At 41.1% G+C, this 15,505-nt stretch overlaps 1 protein-coding gene across 2 annotated transcripts in view; it reads left to right on the forward strand.

The window, feature by feature from the left end:
• The first annotated feature begins 420 nt into the window (after window positions 1-420).
• ZNF385D (zinc finger protein 385D) overlaps window positions 421-15,505 on the forward strand; it is a 416,419-nt gene continuing 401,334 nt past the window's right edge. Inside the window, exon 1 of one of the 2 annotated variants that reach the window (XM_057424835.1) lies at window positions 421-583. In XM_057424835.1, the coding sequence (XP_057280818.1) occupies window positions 436-583 (148 nt within the window). In that variant the 5' untranslated portion in view covers window positions 421-435. Of the gene's footprint in view, window positions 584-828; window positions 1,020-15,505 lie in introns of those variants that run through there. The other variant, XM_057424836.1, reaches the window with a different exon arrangement.

The following is a 15,505-nucleotide window of genomic DNA, read 5'->3' on the forward strand; positions in this document are numbered from 1 at the left end:
CAAAAGCTATGCGCGTTATTTGTCCTTAGGAAGTATACTGCTTTGGCAAATCCCTGGGAATACAGCTGCACTTCAAACTATTTTTTCTTGCCTGAAAATTGCCAATATCCCCTCTCTGTGCCTATAACTTTTTAATCACAAACCCTAATTTTAGGAAGGCAACAAATTTCAGAGAATGTGATGTTTCTTACATGCAACGATGTTTTTACAGAAACTGTGGAGGCCCCATGCCAAAGCAAGGGGTGGAAGGCAATGGCGGGGGAGTCCCTGGGACTCTAGTGAGGAAGAAGGGGCTCGGCGGAGGTGAGGGCGGGAGGCTGCTATCTCACCACACATGGGCTTGTGGGAAGTGGGAATCTCAGGTTGAGTTACTCATCGTTTTGGAGTCAGGAGTGTGCAGAACCAATGATTTTGATGGCAGGAGGTAACGTACACATGTTTTTCAGGGAAGGTGCTGTGGGAGGACTTGCCGGCGGGCAGGAGGAGGCTTATACCGAGGACTGTCATCTCCCAAGTGTCCAAGCCTTCTGGTCCCGGGAGCCCACCAACACCGCCGCTGTTGCTGATGGTCTCCCTCTGCACGGTATGAAGTGGGGGCCGCTGCCGCCGCCGCCGCTCTACCCCTCCCCGGCAGGTGGCGGCGCTCGGACCGGACCGGACCGGACCGGGCAGGGGGCCAAGCGCAGCCCTACGGTTCCCCGTCCACGGCCGCGGGGGGCGCGGGGCGGTGCTGCCCGGGGCTCCGCGCTGCCCGCCCTCGCTGATTGACACCGGGCCGGGCGGAGGCGGGCTCGCCGGGACCGCGTCGCTCCCGCCCGCCGCCGCCGCCGCCGCCTTCGGGCAGCGGGTCCCGCGCTCCACCGCCGGGCTCGGCTTGGCGCGGGGCCGGGCCGGGTCGGGTCGGGTTCGCCGCGGTATGGCTGGCTCGCTGGGCAGGGGGGCGGCTTGCTGGCGGATGCGGAGCGCGGCGGGAGGCAGGAAAGAGAAGCCGCCGGGCGGCAAGCCCCAGCCCCGGCACGGTAAGGGGGCGGCCGCGGCGGGGCTTGGCGGGGCTCACAGCGAAGATGGGACGGGGAGCACCGAGGTCCGAGCGGGGCACCCCTGAGGCTAACTTGCTTGTGACTTGTCTTAGCCGCTGCGCTCTGTTGGGGCAGGGGGATCCTCGTTTCCTTTCCCGTTCAGCCGGTTGGAAGGGAGGGGAGCTCCCTGCCTCCAAATTCCGCCGAGCTGCCCCTCATGGGTTTTATTTACCGCGTACCGGGGCTAGGGGAGAGGAAAAGGCTTCGCGTGCATTTTGGCTTTTGCTTTGATAGCGGCTTTTTTGATTGTTGCAGAAAGCATTTGCAGCCTGGCAAACGCCAGTGAATCTGGGAAGAGTCCTCGAAATCTTTTTTGGCTTGCATCTGTCTGGTCTGAATGCTTGGGAAACACCGTTAAAAACACTGCTCTTGTCCCCACTTTACTTGTTCGGGGAGACAGATGCTGTCTTCCAAGGCTATGCTGTGCACAAACAGTTCTTTCAAAATCAGATCCTGACTTTGGAAACAGAAGGGAACGGTCTTGCGTGAACTTGAAAACAAGTGTTGAGGTTCGTGACCTCTTCGTTGTGTGCAGATCGGTGAATGCGGTTACCCAGAGCTAAACCTGTCATGTATGGTTTCCTTACTGTGCCACTTGGCTGTCACTGTAGTCTGCTTTGATGAGCAAACCCAACTGCTGGTGGATCCGGTCGCAGTGTCTGGAAATCTCACTAGAATTTGTTCTGAGTGTTCCCTATTGGGAACACTGTAGGGAACAAATAGGGGAAGTGTTTGGGTGAGTAAGTGGGTTTGCAGAAGTCTCTCACCTAGCTCCTCAAGGATGAAGTAACAGTTTAGGTTGTGTTTGAGTTCTGCTTGAATCTGTGCTTGTTTGTCGTTGGATATGTTAGTTTCCAGAGTAACTTTCTGCCTTTTCCAGAGAAAATAATTTGGCTGAAGGAGTAGTTTGCACTCCTCACAAGTATGAAGAGTGCTCTAGTGCATGCAGCAATCTTGACGACAAAGATGTTGGTATGATGGGGAGCCTGGCGTTTTAGGTGACAGTGTTCTGAAAAAGGTGCTTGCTATGAAAATAATAACCCTGAGTGCCTGTCTGAAATGAGAGAAAACTAGAAGTCACTTCTCCAACTGACTGTCACCTGGGTATTTCTGAGCTAGAGTGCTTTTGCAACCACACCTCCTCTTCTATTTTGCTTGTTTGTGCATCTTTCACAAGTCAGACTAAAAGTCTGAGCGAAGGTTTTGTTGGTGGATGTCAGAAAACCTCTAAAGAAGTGAGTGCCGAAAAGGAAGTGTCAGCCAGTTAGAGAATAGAAGTGGCTTATTAATACTTGTAAATATTTATCCTATGAATTCTAAGTGTGATGCTGGTAGTGGGGAATAACAGATGAACAAAAGAGTTGCTGGGATCCCTCTAGGTTCTATCCCTGTTATTTGTGGGTGTTACGCAGTAGCTAGGAACATAGACCAAAATCCTGGATGCAGGGAAGTGGGTGGGAATTTTGCCACTGACCTGAGAAGAGCCGTGATTGAACCCACAGACTGCGTGGTGTAAGGTGTCCTGCCAAGCTGAAAACCTTTGCCTGATACAGCTATGCAATTGTGGCAAAGTTTGTACTACTGCAGTATGCTGCTGTGGTCAGAATATCATCAAAGGAGCTCTACCATAAATTAGTTAATTTAGGGAGATATTTTGTAACTGAGTTCTAATTTAGCTTAACAAAAAAGGTGTGGTGTGCTTCAGTCTCTCAGAGTTACTTCTTCCAAATGTTTTGTAAAGTGTCATATGTCACTAAATTCTCATTTAAGTAATTGCTGTAACAACATGGAACACTAAATTTAAATGCAGCAGCACATACAGTTTGCATCCCAATTAGTTTTCAACTGTACTTTAAGGATAATCATTCTTTCTGCTGTGCTGTCTTTGCAAGGTACACTGTCATTATTTATCTGGTCATTTACTATCCTTTAGGAGTTCCAAATGTAAGGCAAAACCAAAATTAGACCTAATTTGTACATCCCTAATACTGATTGTGTTCTACAGGGAGATTTTTGGGGAGAAAGAAAAAAAAGTGTAGTATTACTTTAACATGCTTCTTAAATTTTCAAAGTTATGGAAACCCTCTGTTTTCCAAGAGTGGATTCAGGATTTATCCGAAATCAGATGAATTTCAGCTTTTTTAGACAGTATTGATGATTTCATGCAGAAATGGGAAATTTACATTAAATGTTAAAGCTGTAGCATCAGAGAGTTTATAGGTAAGATAAAAGTACAAATGTGCTGTGTGAGCTGTCAGCAATGTTTAACTGGCAAGCAGACTTACAGGTTTGACTCATCCATGCATGCAATCATCAAAGTGAAGTGAGAACTGTTCACAAGAGAACTGGGAGTTATTGAAAGCGTGGAAGACTTTTGTGGAAGTAATGTTGTTCTTTCCTATTCTCTCTTTGCTGCAAAACCATTTCAGTGCACCACCAGCCTGTGTTGGTAAAATGTGGCATAGCCCTGTGTATCTGAATGGCACTGTTATGATTGACACCAGCTAAAGACCAGGCACAGTACTTCTGCGTATGTTTGGCTTCAGGTACATTTATTTGGGCATCACTTCAGGATCTAAATTGGCAGTGTGCATACTGAGTTGGGAACACCTGAGCAAATCTGACATTTAACTGAGTGAAGTTACAAATATTTGCCAGCTTTGATGTTCTTCTCACCTTTTATATGAGCAATTATGGAGACTATTCTATACTTTTCAAATCTTTTAAATACACAATGTGAAATTTTCCCTGTGATCTCATGTTCTGAAGTTCTTGGTTTACACTTTTTAAAGTTTGTAAAGTACAAGCATTTCTATCCATTGTGGTCTAGGCAGAAAACAAAGTCTTTGTCAGGATGCAAGCAAAAAGTCAAGATCCTGTTAAGATGATGAATTATAATGGTCTTGTAAAAAGCCTATTTTTAAATGATTTAATGTTGGGTTGGCATTGACGCCTTACTTGTAAAGTCTCCTAAGAGCTTCAAAACCTAGGTGGAAGGCTACAGCCAGAATTCTCTAAGTGGAAGATGTTAACGAGTAGCATCATGGAAACAACAGTGTAAATCAAGTAGTATTTTACTGTGCTACTTAAGAAAACTTAGAAATACTTGTATGAAAAAATCTGCCTTGAGGAGTAGATATAGAAAGTTTGTGACTAGAGTTTATGAAACACAAAGGTATTTTCAGTGGTGTCAAATAATTGCAAACAACGGAGAGAAAGCGCTTTAAAGCTATGTGAAAGTTAGCAATAAAACAATCACCAGTGGAAAACAGAGCAAGTAAATAGTGCTGGATGAACACGTGGGAGTGTGTGCACACAGAGGTGATATTTTAGACAGAAAATGATTTCTTCTTAATTTATTTGATTTTTTATTTTTTATTTTTTAAAACAAAATGTCACAAATTTAGTCTGGGGAACAGCAGTCCTCTGTGCTTCAGCCAGCACAACGAAATCAGTTGATATTGGGCCTGTACATTGGATCATGCCCAGGTAGCCTGGATAAATGAAAGTCAGTTGTAGCAGCACAGCTCTGTTTTTCACCTGGGCCTGCTGACCAATTTTAGTCTTCACCTGTCTAGAGCTGTCACAGAACAGGACAAAAAATGTCTTGATTTCTGTTTGGTGCTTATTCCACTTGAGTGTAATGGAAAGGCTGTAATGTGGTAAGGACAGAAGTCAGCATATTATCTCTCTAGAGAAGTGGACTCCTCTGACTGTGTTGAACTGGTGGAAGAGCTACACACAGACCTGCACATTGTTTTCCTCTTGTATAAACTTAGATATATGCATATATGGTAATGACTTCTGGTTGCTGCTGGACTAGACTAAATCCACACTTGATGGCAGGGAAATAAAGTTGTGCTTGAGTTTTTCCACTTTCGGATATTATCATCTTCTCACATTTCTTCTTGAAGCATTCCAGAATGTGCTTCAGTATTTTCTGTCAGCTTGTTCCTTTCTTTTCCCTTCTGTGTCTCCTGGGAAATAATGTTCTTGGTTATACTGAGGTAGTCATAACTAAATCTTCTGTTTTGTTTGAGGCATAGTTTTCAATGCTTCACTTTTTACACTTGGCTTATTGTAGTATTTGTAAAGGTAAATGTCTGAAATTCATGTAGGCATTTTTTATATATCTCTATATATAAATCTAAAAATAGAAGTTGTCTTCTTGAAGCAAGTAAACCTCTTTTCTATGATCAGCTGGAATAATCTGCAGGTAGACTTTAAATCTTAAAGCATTTTTATAGCCTGTATGTTCAGAAAGTGCAAACATTGATGCTACTTCTGCTTAGATCTACTAACACTTTGATGCCTCAGCCACTTTAGGCTCTCACTAGTCAGTGAGCGTGTGTTTGCCGTGTGTAATGCATATCGTGCTGTGAAGGCATGGCTTTCAGAACAAATAATGGGTTAAGATAAAGGGATAAAAGAGTTAGTTTACCAAATGTATTTTAACTTGTTTAGCCTTTTCTTTATGCAAGTGCCAGCTGATACCTCTTAATCAGACTATATATGTAAGAGGTACAACCTCTTAAAGAACTTGTAAGATTTTAGGACTTAAGTTCCATTCTGTGTATGGGTTTTTTTTTGTTTGTTTTGTTTTGTTTTGAAAATCAGTTCATAATTGTGTTACTCTAAGAAAAGGTAATACCCTTCGTGGCCAGTAATGGGTGCAATAAAACCAGTAGATACCTCTTATATGCCTGCATGTGCCTTTTCTCCCCTAGGTCACTGGAGAGGTTATTTATGATACTGATAAAACCTAGCATTATAACTTGCACAATTAGAAGTAATCAGAGCTACTGATCCATGGTTTATTTTAAATTTGAATTTACCATAGAATGAGAAACCCACCATCTAGATCATCTCCAAATACAGTTTTACGATATTAATTTAAATCTAATTTCGGCACAGAAAAGTAGTTAAGAAACCAAAGACTTCCCCTCCATAACCAGATTTATTTTTCTGACCTTTTTTTTTTTTTAACAGAAGATTTGGAGAATTTTAATCACACAGAGGTCATAAATCACTTTGCTGGGAAATGCAAGGTGTGCTTTAAAAGCTGGGGTGGGGAGATCACTTTCCTGATTATTTGGTTCATGCTTTTTAAAACTGTGAAGCTGGGTGAAATGATTACTCTGACAGAACTGTAGAAACTATCTCATTTTAGTACATTCTGAAGTATTTCATATTTTGAGTAGCCCTGGCTCAGGGGCATTTTATACTCACAGCTGGAAGTTTCCAGTGTTAGTATTCAGTTTAGTGTCTCTGCCTTTGTCTTTCCATTTAGCCTTGCCATGATACAACAATGAATCATCTTGTCCATTAACTAAAGTTGGAATGTCTGTTTATGTACTGAATTTGTTTCATCACGTCACCATAATAATTGATTGGAGCTGTGGCAACTCTGACTGCTTTCCCATATGTATTTGGGCTGGACTTCACCCAGTGCTGTTCTGAGCAGCAGAAGGATAAGCCATCCCAAAACCTGGAATGTTTTTATCCTTTTAGGATTCAACCTCTCTTTCTCATGAAACTTTAGGGTAGCGTTTGCATATTTTCTTTGTGTATATGAGATCAGAGAGAGGCTGTAGTATCTCCAATCATACAAAATCATGTTAGAGTTGCAATACACATACACGTATAACAGTTAAACTAGGAATATTGTTGTAGGTTTGCTTTGTTGTGTTCTGTTGATGGATTTTAAATCAGTGCTAATTAAAATATTGAAGCATTAAATGAAAAGTAAAACAAACCTATAGTGGGATTCTTTGATTAATAATGTTAATACAGTGAACAAGTGTCATAGTGCAAACGAAGGGGCCATGTCTCAGGGAGGCTGCAGATTCCCACCTCTAGCCATGTGAGTGGGCTTGCAAATAGCGCTCTGGTTGCTAGTTACAGTATTTTGAAAATAAATGTCCTTTTATTAACAAGTTATTACACTGACTGTACCTTGACTCATTTAGCAGCACTAAGCTCTATTTTGTGGTAGTATCCTTAAAATGATTTTATTTCCATTAAAAAAAAAAACAACTTTGTTGCATTTGGAAGGTAAATACTGAAGGAACTGCTAAATAAATAAAACTGAAATGTTGTGTGAAACATACTGTTCTTTTTAAGATGGCTTTGTGGTCTTGTGTACTGTGATGTCTAAGAATATTTTTGTGTGCTCTCTATGAACAATCGTCATTAAGAGTTGTTGATGCTGCATTTGTGTGGAAAATACCAAAAAATAGAAATGAGGAGTAGGAATTAGTGGGTAGAACTTTCTCCTGAAGGCAGATTAAAGTAGAACTGTTAGTTTGTGATAACAAACCCAGGATCCTGTGGAGGGAAGTGAGAAAAAAGACTTGTTATTGTCAATGACTGCATTGAGCTTTGCTGTACAAACCATTCCAGTTTTTTGTTCAATACTTATCACTCTGAAGCTCTGAAACTGCAGAGCTGTCTAAACTGCTGGCATTTGTAGTGAGGGGGAGGAATGGGAGGTTGAGAAAAGATACTCTTTCTCCAGGAGCTGGATTGAGTAAATTTGCGTAATATAACCAGGTGTCCTACCAATGCCATCTTTTTGGCTGATAGTCACTGTGGTTTCATGTGGGAGGTCATGGTTGCTCCTAGAAAAGAAGTGGGTGTGAGTAAAGTCTTTTAGAGGGTGAGAGGAGGTTCTGTAATAGGAAGCTGTATATAGAAAGATCAAGGTACCCTTGCGACGCATTTGCATCATCCAGGATTGCAAAACGGATGAGATGCTGTGTTCGGTGGTGGGCAGAATGTCTCTGGGCTTTTGCATCACTTTTTAATACAAGATATCCCAATAATCAAATCTTGACATCATTAGTATGCAGCTTATAATGTTCCAGCCTGTGTTAGAGGGAATGGGAATCTTAAATTTTTGTTGAAACCAGAGGTGTGATTTTTTTGCTGTCTAGCTGTTTGGAATTTCAAGAGAGATTCGGGTCTCAAATCCATTTAAAAACTGGGGGAACGTGGTTTTTAGAACACACAAAATGCTTTAGGGAAACACGGTCTTTTCCAGTCTGGATGACATTGGACTTCTATAGATTCTCTATGGCAGGCTGCTCCCATCCAGGTATTGATTTCAGTTAACATTTAAGTAGCCTGAGGGATGGTCAGTTGTTTGTGTTAATGGTGCAGTTGGGTGCAGCCTAAATTGCTTCAAGCCTTTGGCCTACCAAGGCAAGTTCTAATGAAGCAAAAATGACATCGCTGGTTTTATTCTTTGTGCAACAGGAGGATGTCTTGTTATTTTTTACTGAGAAGTGGTAATGGTCTAATCAGTCCAGCAGCAATTTTATTTTTTATTTATTTTTGTATGTGTATAGTCTTTGTTTCCTGAATGTCCAGGATGAGGAGCTAGTCCCAGCTCTCAGTTACTTTACTTTTAGGGAGAGGACTTTACTGTAAATGTAAAGATGGGAAAAAGATCACCTTTCAGAAACTGTAGTGACTTGAGTGAGCTTCCGATCTTGGAATGACTTGATTCTGTGCGATCGAGCTACTTGCTGGGTGCACTATATCAGTTGGTAAGCTTATTTTCTAGGTTTTTTGAATTCTACTGTTTGCCACTTGTTACGGGGACTGAAACAGACAAATGATCTCGCAGAATGATAACTAAGTGATACCTGAGAGTTTTTCAGAGTTCTTAATAGCGTTGTTACATTGCAGGGACAGTAGATCTGGAGATGTATCGTGCATCATGGCTAGCTTTATTTCCCCCATCTTATTCCTGTAGCACCATGATGGCAATTTATGATAGAGAGACATTTTTACCCAATGGTTTTTGTATTCTGCAAACTGAAACTCTACTATTTCTAAGTGTAAAAGGAGGAAAGTTGCCAAATTCTGTATTGCATTCTTTATATGAGCGACAATAATATATGACTTTTTTTTTGGTTGTTTTAGTCAAGATAAAATCTTTAGTTTTAGTGAATTCTGATCATATTCAGCATATTTAATAGAAACCTGAGGAATGAATAGAATAATTGACCTTGGAAGGGTCCTAAGGAACATCTTTAGTCCATTCTCCTGCTCTGTGTCAGCTGTGAGATCAGATCAGTCTGCCCAGAGCTTTCTTCAATCCAGTCCTAAAACCATCCAGGAAAGGATAATCTACAAAATCTGGCAACTGGCTGCTTTTTCACAAGTTGAGATTCAAAATCGAGTCTGCAAACTGGAAAAATGGGAGTTCTAGACAATGGCCCCATCTTCCTAGAAATCAAGCCAAGAGTATGTGGTGCCAAAATGATTCCAGTGATAATCTGAAGTATCACTTGCAAAACGCAGTGCAAAATGCCGCATTTTAGGATGTTCCAGAAAGAATACCATGGAAAGCTAACAATTTGCTTATATGGTTCTTGAATGAAGTGGTAACTATTACTAGACTTGCAATCGCTAATCAGAATTCACCTAGAAGAATAGTCACTTTTTAAGAGATACGGAAGTGTATGCCAGCTGTCTGGCCCTGAAGCTATCTGTCGCAAAAATCGAACTGTGGATAAGATTTTCTGACAAGAAGGGCCTTGGCAACTTGAGTAATTGAAATATTTCACTGTAGTTATACCAGAGATCTCTGGTCATTATGGTGGCGCTCTGTAGCAGAGGCCATTTCACTAGGTTCTGTTAGCAGAAAACTTGTGTGCCTCAGTGGCCATTAACCAGACATTCTGCATGTCAGTGGACTCTAATTCTTTAACTCTGAAGCCTGTCTCTGGCTTCTTTGGCAAAGAGTCTAGAACCCTGACGTTCCAGTTGGATGTGGGCTCCCAGCCCTCTCTGGGTCCCGCCATGGGGTAGTAACATGGCTGCCTGCTTGGAGGCTCCATGTACCACTCTGCATCATGGTGGGTGGGTTTCTCTGGCACTTCCGTGTCTGTCTTGAGGAATCTGTGAAAGAAGCTGCATTTACATTTTGTCTTTATGTCCTGGTATCCTCCAAGGAAGCACTTTATAATTTTTGATATTAACAGCCATTGTCTTACATATCCTAATAAATTCACCTATTTGTTATATTTAATTTATTAATGCTTGTTCAGTCATGTAATAGGATACCTTGGACCATGGACACTGTCAATACACTGAAGGTAAAAGCATTTTCTTTGCTTAGTATTTTAATAATATCATTCATTGAGTTCTGTGACCATTAAAGACTCAGTTTGAAATTTTTTTCCTGCTTGTGTTCTCCCCAACTGTTTGTTGCTATTATTATTATTATTTTAACCTGATATCTGATTTTATGTTTGTCCCTCTGCTCTTTGAAGGATTTGTTTTTAACAAGTACATGGGTAAGCGTTTCTGTCAGTACAGGTCTGATTCAGAAATCTTTATTCAGTGGTTTTCCTAGGACCTTACATTCCTAGTAATACTTCAGGTGTCAAAGTTAGGGGCAACAACTGGTTTAGAAATTAATTCAGTTAAGTCCTTTATGATTTTCCTAATGTAGGGAAAAATTAAGGACTGTATCTGCTATCAAAGATGTGAAAATTTGGCAGTGGCTGAAGATAATGGCAAGGCAGGCTTCTCCTATTCCTAATCTTTAACATGTTTCTTGAGAATTAACACCTGTGCTAAACCAGTTGTATTTTTAAATGTGTCTATGTGCAAGTAGGTGTGTATGAAACCAATCTGTGTAGCAGAAGGAATTACAATGAACTAATAGCTTTTTCAGAAATCTGTGTTCTCTGGCCATAACTTACTGAGCCTTGAATCTGGTGCATTGGAAATGCGCTGCGTGAAGGGTGACATGAAGTATTTTCATTGCCAGAACAGCACCTCACGGTGCATGTCTGTGTTACCTTGTTTTGTTTGTATGTTTTTGCTATAGAAGAAGATAGCAGTAACAGCAGGCACTACTGAGGAGCGTGGCTAGGCACTCTGCTGCCATCTGTGTTAGCGCTGTCTGTTCATGTGTGCTTGTTTCCATATGTATAGTTTAGCACCTACTTTCTACAACCAGCCATTGGTAACATATCTGGAAACAGTTGTCATAATGAAAGTCGATGGCAAACAGTCATTTAAGAAGTTAATTTACTTGTTTTCAATATATACGCTCTTTTTACTTCCCTGTTTTTTTTTTTCTTTTTTACTTCATACTACTGTAGACACATTTTGTGAGATACTGCTGCTCATTCCAAATTTAAACTCATCATTTCTGGCTTTGAGCATTGTAATAACCTCCACAGCAACCACTGTGATGCCATAAACAGAGGGTTTGACTTCAGGTGAAGAATGTAGGCAGTAAAAGCAGAAAAACCCATAAAGGAAAATGTGGGACGATGAGGAGCACAGGGAAAGTGATTATTCTGACTTTCTGAGTAGTGATTCCCATCCTCCCCCCACCAACTTTTTTTATCTTTATTGATAGTTGAGAGAAAATAAATTCTTTTAAAATGTCACAGTGGAACTTTCATTTCAGGCAGTATAATTGAAAAACTATGTAAGCAGTGGGGTCTTATTCTGCATAGGGTTTCTTTTTCTCTCTTTCCATTCATTTTAAAAAAAATCAGTTTAGTAAATCCACCGTGGGAGGATAGTTTTGCTGCTGTACTTTTCCTGGGATGTGGCAAGAGAAATTGCATTTGCTGTTCAGAGGACGAAATTAAACTTGCTCTGTCCTGATGATCCGCTACTCCTACACCCAGCACATTCCTAGGAGAGGCTCCTGCGTGCTATAGGAGACAGTGCCCTGAATGTGCTTGCACCTGCTCTTGTGCATGAAGAAGCAGGAATAGATTCGGGCCCACGTAGCTCTCAGATTAGAATTAGGTACTGTGTGGAGTGCATGTGTGTGTCTGCCTCCTCTCTGAGGTGTCGCTTTTGGAAAGGGAGACTTCAAACATGTCGATTTGCTTATAGAGGTTGAGATTACTTGCCGTTCTGTAACATATTTATGCATGCTCAGAAAGGTCAAGGGTCTGTGGAGCATTGGGCAATTGAGGGATACCCATTTTCAACTTGCATCGTCTCATGTTCAGAATATAGTTGCTAAACTGTGTCCTGGGTTCAGCAGTAGCAGTCATTTTTCTCCTTCTTGGTAGCTGGTGCAGTGCTGTGTTTTGACTTTCGGCTTGGGAACAGAGCTGATAACAGTGATGTTTTGGTTTGGCCAAGGACTTCGTGCTCTGCCAGGGAGGAGAGGAAGCTGGGAGGAAGCAGAGACAGGACACCTGACCCAAACTGACCAAAGAGGTATTCCATACCACAGCACATCATGCCCAGGAGGTAACTGGGAGTTACCCAGAAGGGCTGGGACTGCAGGGTTGGAGGAGGTATTGGTTGGTGCTTGGTTGGGCTAGGGGGGTGAGGTATCGGTCGGCTGGTGGTGAGGTGTTGTATTCTCTTCCCTTGTTATTTCCTTTATCATTATTATTATTGGTGGTAGCAGTAGTGATTTGTGTTATACCTTAGTTACTAAACTGTTCTTATCTCAGCCTGTGGGAGTTGCATTCTTTTGATTCTCCTCTCCATCCCTTCGGGAGTAGGGGGATGGAAAGAAGAGGGGGAGTGAGTGAATGAGTTACCTGACTGGGTTTAAACCACGACAAACTGTAAGATCAGTAAAAAGGAACTGGCAAATGCAGATTCCCATTGTGGCAGCTGAAAGAGCAGACTGTTACTTATTTGTTTACTTGGGTGGCAGTGGGAAAGGCAGCTTGTCCCCCACACTTCTTCTTGAGTAATAAAATCTCGCTTTTCAACCACCCATCCAATAGAGATTATGTACATAAACCTCTATTTCTAGGTTTTTGTGCTGCTTTTACAGCCATCCACTTCTTTCTTCTGGGCTGTGGCTTCTCTGTAGCAGCTTCAGGTGAATAAATGCTCAAATGACCTTACGTGCTTATGTAGCGCCTTAACTACATGCCAAAAAGATTGCACAGCAGTAAGTACTTTTCTTACAGATTAGAAACTGAATGCATATCATGCCTATGGAGAAAAAGTTCTTCAATAACATCAGAGAAAGCCCAAGGATCAACAAGGATCTCTGTTTTAATATAATACTGATCCTGTGCTCCATAAAGCTTGTTAACGTGAGGAGACTCCCACTGTATATGTATATATATGTATATAAAGTTAGCTCTTTATATTTGACAATTCCGGCAGTTTTCATTTACATTTCAAAGCCAGAGAGCGACTCAGAGCAGGCCTATCTGTAATTCCTATAGTTCCTCTGTGTGGATGGCTGTTTCTGTAAAACTGACACAGTATGGGCAGTTTTCATCAATTTAATTTGTTCCATCTTCTCAGATGAGCCTTTAATCTCCTGCTTACTGATCCCTGGTTTATAATCAGATTTGACAGTGATAGGATGGTGGTAAATATCATGATGTGAAAGTCTGTAACAAGATAGTGCTGTCGTTTCTTCTCCTTGCTCCTGTGGTGAGGTGAAATTTTATTTGTGAAGTGTGGATAACTGAAGCTTAAACCTGCCAAGTTTCAGGCCATTTTCAGGTCCATCTGTTTACAAGTAAGCCTTTTTTTTTCCCTCTGGAAAAGGCAAGAAAAAGGGTTATTTGTTGACTTGCTTGATAATATTTTGGAAAGCAATTTTATGTCAAGTTGATTAATTATTCTGTTTTCCCATGGGTTGATAACATGCTGATTTCAAGTAAGACCTGAAATAATAGATATTTGATGTGTGCATAATCATTTTGGTTCCTGAATAAAGCCATTCCTGAATGGCTTTAATGCTGTTGATAAAAACCTTGCAGTTAAGGTTTTTAATAACCTTAAGTTTATGAATGAAAATATGATTAATAGCTGTATTAAGCAAAGCCTGTTCATGTTTGGGCTTTTTTTTTTTTCAACTGTTTTGTATACATATGTTAGCTGCAAAACTTCTGCATCTATTTTGCTTCTCATCAAAATGGAAGCACCCTTTTTGCTTTTCAAGTCATCCTCTGCATAATCTTAAATCTCAAATTTTGCCACAAATCAGTTTAGTAAGAATATTCAAAGTATAGAAGGTTAGGGGTATATGAAAAATGAAATGTATACCCAGGTTATGTTAAGCGTAACCTGGGCCTATGGAATAAAACAGTTTTGTCCAATCTATAAAATGGTAGCACTCATTTTTAATTTCAACAAAGAGGGTTTTCTTCTTTAATATTTTTACTTGGTTGTGTCTCCCCTATGCTTTTTATATTCTTATTTATAATTCTGGCATTATCCCATGGTAGCCTGTCTGCCACCATTCTTCCTGTTACCAGTCTTGGGAGGAAAAAGACTCTGAATACACTACCATATATTCTCTCTTTGTCTCACTCTCCTTTTCATGATATGCTAATTTCCATGTCTTCGCTGCTCCAGAAATTCTTTCCCCTTTTTAGTCCCCATAACCTCAGTTAAATCCAAGTGTCACTGTCAAAAGCAGGGATTTAAATGTGATTTCCTTTCCTGCTTAACCTCTTGCCTTTCACTTTTAGGATTTTGTGTTCCTGCAACCTGCCTGTTTGAATTTCCATCTGGTGTGCTACAGAGTCTTCTATTAGATCAATATGAATTATTTGCTGTTGAGATATAGCCCGTAATTTGATTTTCTTAAAGTAATTTGTGGGATTTTCCATGGGTGTGAAATTCTTCAGGATTTTTCTTAACAATTGTAATAAGAGTCCAAATTGTCTGGAATTTGGAGCCTGGTAAGCCCCAAATTCCATAGCTCCACATGCTTCCCTAGGTCATAGTACTGTCACTTTCATTTATGTTTTCTTTGTTTTATGTTTGTTCTGTGCCACTAATTCCAGGAAGACCAAACAGCAAACTTTCTAGGTGTAATTTTACAGATAGAAGAATTTTTCTGAGTGAACCATGCTCCTAACTATACACATCAAAACCAAACTGAAATCACAAGATCTACAGATGTACATAGAATCATAAATAGGGTTGGAAAGGACCTTAAGATCATCCAGTTCCAACACCACTCCCATGGGCAGGGACACCTCACACTAAACCATGCCACTCAAGGCTCTGTCTGACCTGGCCTTGATGGTCAGGGATGGAGCATTCACAACTTCCTAGGGCAACCCATTCCAGTGACTCCCCACCCTCACAGTAAAGCACTTCCTCCTTATATCCAGTCTAAACTTCCCGTGTTTAAGTTTTAACCCATTACCCCTTGTCCTATCACTACAGTCCCTAATGAAGAGTCCCTCCCCAGCATCCCTATAGGCCCCTTTCAGGTACTGGAAGGCTATGGTGAGGTCTCCATCTCGTACATTCACACAAGTGCTAGTGATGATTGTCCTCATTGGAAACTGCTGTTTTCACTGGTGTGGCTGTGAGATAATGTCTTTGATGTTTTGAGTACACATGACTTGCAGAACTCTGTGGAAACAGCTGATGCAAAGTGAGAATCTGATCTGGGAGGTGCCCACACTTGCATGGTAGTGAGAGTCTGTATTAGT

The sequence above is a fragment of the Pezoporus wallicus genome, unplaced genomic scaffold (genome assembly GCF_028554395.1).
Source record: "Pezoporus wallicus isolate ANWC-B61680 ecotype Strahan unplaced genomic scaffold, APGP_CSIRO_Pwel_v1 contig_3181, whole genome shotgun sequence".
NCBI classification, from domain to species: Eukaryota; Metazoa; Chordata; class Aves; order Psittaciformes; family Psittacidae; genus Pezoporus; species Pezoporus wallicus.